Source organism: Berghia stephanieae, chromosome 14, assembly GCF_034508935.2.
Source record: "Berghia stephanieae isolate SIO BIC M18660-M18661 chromosome 14, UCSD_Bste_1.3, whole genome shotgun sequence".
NCBI classification, from domain to species: domain Eukaryota; kingdom Metazoa; phylum Mollusca; class Gastropoda; order Nudibranchia; family Aeolidiidae; genus Berghia; species Berghia stephanieae.
In genome coordinates this window covers 21,165,780-21,173,472 of record NC_088373.1, presented here as the reverse complement: position 1 = coordinate 21,173,472, position 7,693 = coordinate 21,165,780, and the positions used below count along the sequence as shown (strand labels likewise).

At 35.2% G+C, this 7,693-nt stretch overlaps 1 protein-coding gene across 1 annotated transcript in view; it reads left to right on the top strand.

Annotated features, from left to right (window-relative positions):
- The window catches only part of LOC144960162 (amyloid-beta precursor-like protein), an 82,474-nt gene that overhangs the window by 69,668 nt on the left and 5,113 nt on the right, over nucleotides 1-7,693 (top strand). The window contains exons 7-13 of the mRNA XM_078893169.1: nucleotides 207-359; nucleotides 1,799-1,887; nucleotides 2,698-2,837; nucleotides 3,997-4,080; nucleotides 5,017-5,175; nucleotides 6,351-6,457; nucleotides 7,497-7,649. Of these exons, the coding sequence (XP_078749295.1) occupies nucleotides 207-359; nucleotides 1,799-1,887; nucleotides 2,698-2,837; nucleotides 3,997-4,080; nucleotides 5,017-5,175; nucleotides 6,351-6,457; nucleotides 7,497-7,649 (885 nt within the window). The remainder of the gene's footprint in view (nucleotides 1-206; nucleotides 360-1,798; nucleotides 1,888-2,697; nucleotides 2,838-3,996; nucleotides 4,081-5,016; nucleotides 5,176-6,350; nucleotides 6,458-7,496; nucleotides 7,650-7,693) is intronic.

Genomic DNA, 7,693 nt, shown 5'->3' with positions numbered 1-7,693 from the left:
CACAGCGGCTGACGCCTGGGTTATTCCAGTCTTCCCTTGGAATCGACCCATAGAGACAAATTTCTCTCTGGGGATGAATAAAGGGAATGTTATTTAATTTTTTTTTTTTTTTTTAATGATTTTTAAACAGTTCTTCACTTTATTTTCTGATTTTTATCAAGTAAAGAATTGTCATTCTTTCTTTTTTTTTTCTTTTTTTTCTTCAGCGTTTCAAGCACCTGTATGCTTCCTTCAAGCAAGAAGATGCCTCAGAGAAGATGCAGCTTGCAGCCCTTCACCAGCAACACATCCAAGCTCTGTTGAACGCTAAGAAGAGGGAGGCCATGGACAGATACATGAATGCCCTGGAGAGTGAGAATGTAAGTACAGTTGACTCCGCTTATATATCACACCCTTGGGAGTCCGTGTTAGTGTAAAGTGAATTTAGAATAAAAATAAGAAGAAAATGAAATTTAAAAAAATAATTATTTAATCGATCGCCATTATAAATGAAGGAAAAACCACAAATGTCCAGTTAAAAAAATTTTCGTGTCTGCCCCTTTGAGTGATGTTAGGCGTCTAAATTCCCCCTCTACAGAAATAACATTGAACAAAAAAAATACAACCATTAAAGAGTTATGAGTTGTAAATTCTATTTATAAAGGGAAAGTTTATAGTTAATGCCCTGATATCACTTAAAGAGGACAGTCACAGAAATGTCAAAAATGGACATCTGTGGCTTTTCCCTCGTACTCTTCAAATAGAAGCTAATTCACAATTTCATATTTGTGGCTACGATTCCATTATCCAGAACCGAGTTCAATCCAACATAATTCGGCATTGAAACGGTTGGTCAAATTTCAGGTAATATCAAGTTCAAAAACTAAGTAAAGAATTCGTTTTCATTCGTTTCTCTCAGCCAGTTGAATAGTGAAAATTAAGCCAAAAGCTTAACAAAGAATTTATATGTATATTTGGATTGATTGAAAAATAGGTGGGGAATTTCTTTTTCTACTTGTTCTTCTTCTTTTTTTTTTTTTTTTGTGGGTTGAAGAAAAAAAAAATAATTACATTTTAGTTTGTTGCTCTTTTTGAATCTGAGATGATCATTAACCCTCTCCTTACCAACTACAGGAGAATCGTCACATTAATTACGATGAAACCAACAACTTTTTCATCTGATTAATCTTGTTTCCCATAAACTTTGAAGAAAATTTGTTTATTATTATAGCCATAAAAACTTGACACTGTATTGTAGATCTCATATTGCTGAACAATATTATGCATAGAATATACTTGTAAATCTTCTTTTTGAGTAAGAAAAATCTATTTTTGTGTTGGGCGGATGTGAAGATTTGGGGAAAATTCTGAAACTAGCCGGTAAGGAGAGGGTTAAATTGGAGTGGTCGCCCTGTGGTGTATGAATGGAGTTCCAACCCCAATTTTTAAGGCATTGCGACTATGTGGTCTAGTGGTATGACACTCGCTTTTGGATCGGAAGGTCCTGGGTTCGAGCCTCGCTCGGCGCATAGTTGATGAGTCCTTGGAAAAGGCTCTTTACTCACATTCTCTCACCATACTCAGGTGTAAAATGAGTACCTGGTCGTTAACAGCATTGTCTTTGTCCGAAAAAATTGTAATATCGCCTAACAAGCGTCATGTCTCGCCCTACATGTTAAATGTTGCTGTTGACCAGGGACCCCTTGTAAAGCGCTTTGAGCACGTTAAGTGGATATTGCGCTATATAAAAGCTCAATTTAAAAAAAAAAATTTAAGGCCTAGTCATTGTAAGTAATTTCTGATTGCTGGCAATCCTCAGATTCCCATGGTCAAGAAATACCTCCACAACTACATCAAGGCTGAAGAGAAGGACAGAATGCACACCGTCAACCATTTTGAACACCTCAGGTTTGTAATTCAATAAATAAAGTGATGGCTATTTATGGTCGATTTGGCATTGGGCATTGTTGGGATAATATACAACACAAAAACCACGGCAACATGGTGTAAATCTCTTATCCTCAAAACATTGGGTGGGGTTCCTGACCTCCCATAATGGGCAGGGAGTACTTACTATGTCTTCTATCCAATTTTCCAATTTGGTTTTGTCCTGGCTCTGGCCAGATATCCTGGCTGAGAGGGAAACAGTCAAATGTATAGTGGCAGCGGGATAAAGCGCTATATAAATGCCATTTATTATTATTATTTCTATGGATACAACCGTTGTTCCATCTACTATCTCTATTTTTACAGAAGCCTTCAAATCTACACCGGTTTCTGTTTCATCTGCTTGACCTATTTTCTTTTCCACCTCTTTTAATTTCACATTTTTCTTTTCTTTTGATGCATCTTTTAAGGGGAAAATATCTTTTTAAAATGGATTTCGATCAATAATATTATTATCGACTGTTATTGATTATAACAAAAGTCTTAACTCACTCAACCCTGACAACGACTATACCCATAGTTTACCTGAGTTACTTTTACCCCATGCCTATTTATTACCGTTTTCTGAGACAAATTATAGGCGTAGTATCAAAGCTAATGTTTTTAGTTTTTGCATGTTAATGTTAGTTGAATAAAACAACTATGTACATGCTCATTTTTAATACATATTTTCCAATTTTGAAAAACAGCAAAAGTCTCTAGGATTGAGTGAGTTAGCATCATTTCAAGCATTCCATTATCTCAATAATGACTTTTGTGTGGTCTTTTCAGAAATTCCAACCCCAAAGAAGCTCTTCGTGTCCACCCCCACATCATCACCCACCTCAAACTGTCCGAGATGAGAATCGACCAGGCCCTGGAGATGCTGACCCACTATCCGTCTGTCGAGATGGCAGTCAGGCCAGAAATTGGTCAGTAGCAGAGAAAGAAAAAAAAAACCCAACCCAGTTCTCATATTCTTTTTTCTAAACATCACCCCTCCACCCTCTTTCTATAGAGATATATCTCTGTCGTCTATCTGGAATTAAGTTATGTTTTTATATCTCTATTGTTTTTTTGTTGTTGGCTGAAGAAGGGTTAGGAGCCCGAAAAGTTCCGTGTTTGGTATTTTGTTCTTTTTTGAAACCATCTGAAATTTGGGGAGCATCTCGGTTACAGAATGATTCGATACCCCAAGTAGTCAAGATTTCAATTCTTGATCATTGACCAACCAAGTCAAACTGGGTGGGGTTCCTGACCTCCCATAGTAGGCAGGGAGGTACACACTGTGTCTTCTATACCCCTATATCTGTTTTCCAACATGCTTTCTGTCTTTGTCTTGGAATGAGATTACTTGGTTTTGTCCAGGCCCTGGCTGGGAGGGAAACAGTCAAATGTTTAGTTAGAGTTTTGGGAGATGATATTTTTTTCCTTGTAAATCATCTCTCTGTTATGCACTGTATTATGTTTTCTTTATATTATATATGATTTGTAAAACATTTGAGTGTGTTCCTTTAAGTGGATACCTGTGCTTGTGTCTGGATGAGACTCTTAGGTGATCTCAAACTAAGTACTTTGATAGTGTGCTCTTGGAATCTAATTCTGTTTCCTATTTGAACCAATTCCCCTTTGTCTTACCTTTTCTTTCGTGCTTTAATTGTAATTCTAGAACTTTATATTATCCCATTTTCTTCCTTTTTACTGGCACTGATATGACCTTAATGTGTTGCAAGCGCCGTAAAACCCTTAAAAACAAATAAACAACCACTTCAAAACAGTATTATGTCGACGTTTGAGAAAATTTAGATTGATTTTTTTGTTTTTGGTTCAAAATATGAGACTTTTTTTACTTTGTTTATGACTTAGTTTATGCTTTAGTGAATGATTAGATAGTAGCAAAAATTGGACTTTCATGGTTCCTATTATTTTATCTGTTAACTCACTTTTAATTGAGTGATTCTGACATCATCCTAAATTGTAGTAATAGCTATCAATTTGTTTAATTCACTTTCCTCTTTTTAAAAAATAAATCAATTAAAAACATTTTTAAAAAAATTTATTTATTGATGTAATTTTTGTTTGTTTCCTCAGAGGAATTCTTGAAGAGGTTCAATGAGATTGCCACCAACATTAAAAATCTTGTTTTGCCTGTACCTGAAGTGGATAGTGAAGAAGGTTTGTATTGTAGACCTTTTGCTGTGTTCACATCGGATGTTGTAGATGTGTCGATTTTTGCTGACCGGCTGTTTGGACCAATTTACCTTACTTTTAATCAAAATCAAAATTTGTCTGCGTTCTGACACACACACACACACACACACACACACACACACACACACACACACTCTCTCTCTCTCTCTCTCTCTCTCTCTCTCTCTCTCTCTCTCTCTCTCTCTCTCTCTCTCTCTCTCTCTCTCTCTCCCCTCTCTTTTTTTTTTTTTTTTTTTTTTTGTTTTTCTTCTTTTTTCCTCGTATACATTATTAATTTACCTTTCAATTCCTCCTCTCACCGGTCATAAGTATGTACCATGATGAGGTCATTTTCAACATTTTCTTTCAATGTCAGTTGGTTATAAGATATTGTTATTGTGAAAATGTTCCTGTAGATTTTTTTTTTTTTTTATTTATTTATTTATTTTTTTTTTTTTTGGAGGAGAAAATTGATGTGTTTCAAGGGATATATATGTTTTGATATTCTCTAGAGGAAAAAAAAAAAAAAAGCAGGCAGCTATGTTTTGTTTTTTTTTTCATACAAATGAGTTGTAATTCCTTTAGTTGTCTTATTTATGTTGTTTGTCTTTTTGTTGTTTTTTCAAAATTAAGATCAATTAATCGTAAGGCCAGCATGGGGGCAGCGTGGCTCAGTGGTGCGGTCTTTGCTTTGTACCCGAAAGGTACAGAGTTTGAATACCTGCTGTGTTGTATGGCCTTGAGCAAGTCACCTCGCCCTCGCTCACTTTGCGGCGCTGCACTGCAGCAGACACCTGGGTTATTCCAGTTTTCCCTTGGAATAGACCCTAAAGAAAAATTTCCCCTTAGGGATGAATAAAGGGAATTTATTTATATATTTATTTATTGATTGATTTATTTATTACAAATTTGACCTATCAGAAACCAGCTCGAGCAGTGACTCGGACAGCTACACGGCCTCCAATGACGCCAGCTATGACAAGGACAGCAAATACGACACCAGCAGCGAGGAGGAATCCGACAAGGAGCACGAGGAAGAGGAGACGAAGACGACCTACCAAGAGCCCGACAGTTATGGAGGTATGGAGCGTTGGATCGCTAGATCCAATTCCACTAACACTTAAAACAAGAAATGAAATGAGTAGGAAAATTCCAGAGTAAAAACTTAGCGGCGGTGATGGGGAAAATTCCAGAGTAAAAACTTAGCGGCGGTGATGGGGACCTCGGAACACACAACTTTAGTGGTACGACAACTCCGCCTGGCCAGGGAGATCGTGACTATCCCAGCCAGACGGAGTTGTCGTATCACTGCCGCAAAGTTTTTATTCTCGGGTGTCTTCTGGCACTTTCCTAATCACTTCATTTCTTGTTATTATCAACATAAGTGCCTGATTCACTCACTTTTCTAACACTTAAACAGTGATCTGATCTGATAACACAACTGCCTACTTTTACAGATCATCCGTAATCGTTACGGAAGTTAGACAAATATTTACAGAATTACGGACTTATGGAAATGGAAGAAATATTACGGATTTTGATTTCACAGTAATTTGGTTGCAGTGTTGGAGAATTTGTTTTGTCTTTTAAGTTACCACAGTTTTACAAGACAAAATAAAATCCCTTACCCTTAAAGTTATAAAGGCTAGTGTTCAGTTCACACCTATAATGATAGCAAAGTTGATTTCTAACTCGTCATGGTGACTGTCAACTACAAAATTTACTCTCAACCTTAGTTGATAAAATTAATTTTGTGTGTGTGTGGGGAGGAATTTCAATGTTTCTGTTCCATGTAACTGATCGTAGATGGACTTTAAAACTGACTTGATACCGTTTAGATAATTTGTTATAATATAGTTGATAAAACTTGGACATATTAATCTTAAAATCTTTGGATTTAACTGTCATTGCAAGTGGGTTTTTTTATGACTTTACTCTCTCCTTACCAGTTATTTTCAGAATTTTACCCAAAAATTCATACTCACCCAACACAAAAAATAGGTTTTTCAAACACATTAGCAACGAGTATATTCCATATTTTGTTCAGAAAAACTAGCTCTGCAACACAATGTCGAGTTTTTATAGTCTATAACTAACTATAACAAAATGAAATCAGAATAAGAAAATTGTTGGCTGCATCGTAACGAATGTGACGATTTTCCTATGGGTGGCAAGGAGAGGGTTAAAAAGATATATATATTTTTTTTTTAGGTAATGTAATCTATTTCTTGTTTTTCATTTAAAAATTCCACCAGCTTCCTCTACAGTCATTGATGATGAAGTTCAGGAGAACGAGCACAGCTATGAAGAGAATCATCACTTTGCTGCCAATGCCCAATCCGATATGCAGAGTGTGAACCATGTAAGTCGTTGTGCTTGCTTGACACAAGTTGGGTGGGGGGGGGGGGGGGGGGGGGGGGGGTTGAGTCTACCTTAGGCCTATCAACCACAGCAGCATTTTTACCAAAAGAGCTATAACACTAATGCAACTGTTGCATCAGCATCTCTTGTCTCATATAAATAGATGTCAGTTTTTGTATTGGGCAGTATCTTCCTAAAGTGCTTTACAAAGGTGTCCCAAGCTAACAGTAACACACCACTTGCTTGAATGTCAACCTCTTGAAGACCTGAGAGGCACATTCCTCCCACCAAATCCAAGCATCAGTAACACACTCTATCGTCACCTGGATCAACTACAAAATAATAGTAACAATAAAATGGCATTTGTATAGCGCTTTACCCCGTTGTCACAGGCTCTAAGCGCTTTACAGTGATATAAAACAAAACATATGGAAAGACAAGTGTTGATGGAAGAGTGATACGAATTCAATTTTAAAACTTCTACATTATGACACATGGTCGCTGGTTCAGATAAGTAAGCAAGAATGAACATTCAATTCATTTATTCATTCTTTTAATTCATGTTTGTCCAACTGATTTCTTAAAATATTATTTATTTGTCTATTTATTCATATTATTATTATTATTATTATTATTATTATTATTATTATTATTATTATTATTATTATTATTATTATTATTATTATTATTATTTATTTATTTATTTATTTATTTCTCTATTTATTCATATATTATTATTATTATTATTTATTTGTCTATTTATTCATATATTATGATTATTTATTTGTCTATTTATTCATATATTATTATTATTTATTTGTCTATTTATTCATTTATTATTATTATTTATTTGTCTATTTATTCATATATTATTGTTATTATTATTATTATTATTATTATTATTATTATTATTATTATTATTATTATTATTATTATTATTATTCATATATTATTATTATTTATTTGTCTATTTATTCATATATATTATTATTATTCATTTGTCTATTTATTCATATATTATTATTATTTATTTGTCTCAGGGTCTGCGATCTGCCAGCAGCTCGGGCACCCAAATGGGCAGCACCATTGGCATTGCCCTGGGCAGTGTCAGCGTCTTTGTCATCATCATCGTGGCCGTCATGATGGTCCGACACAACAAGAACAGGCAGACTGTCTCACACGGATACGTTGAGGTTGGTTCATCATCCGGCTAGCGTTCTGAGGTTTATTTGGAAAT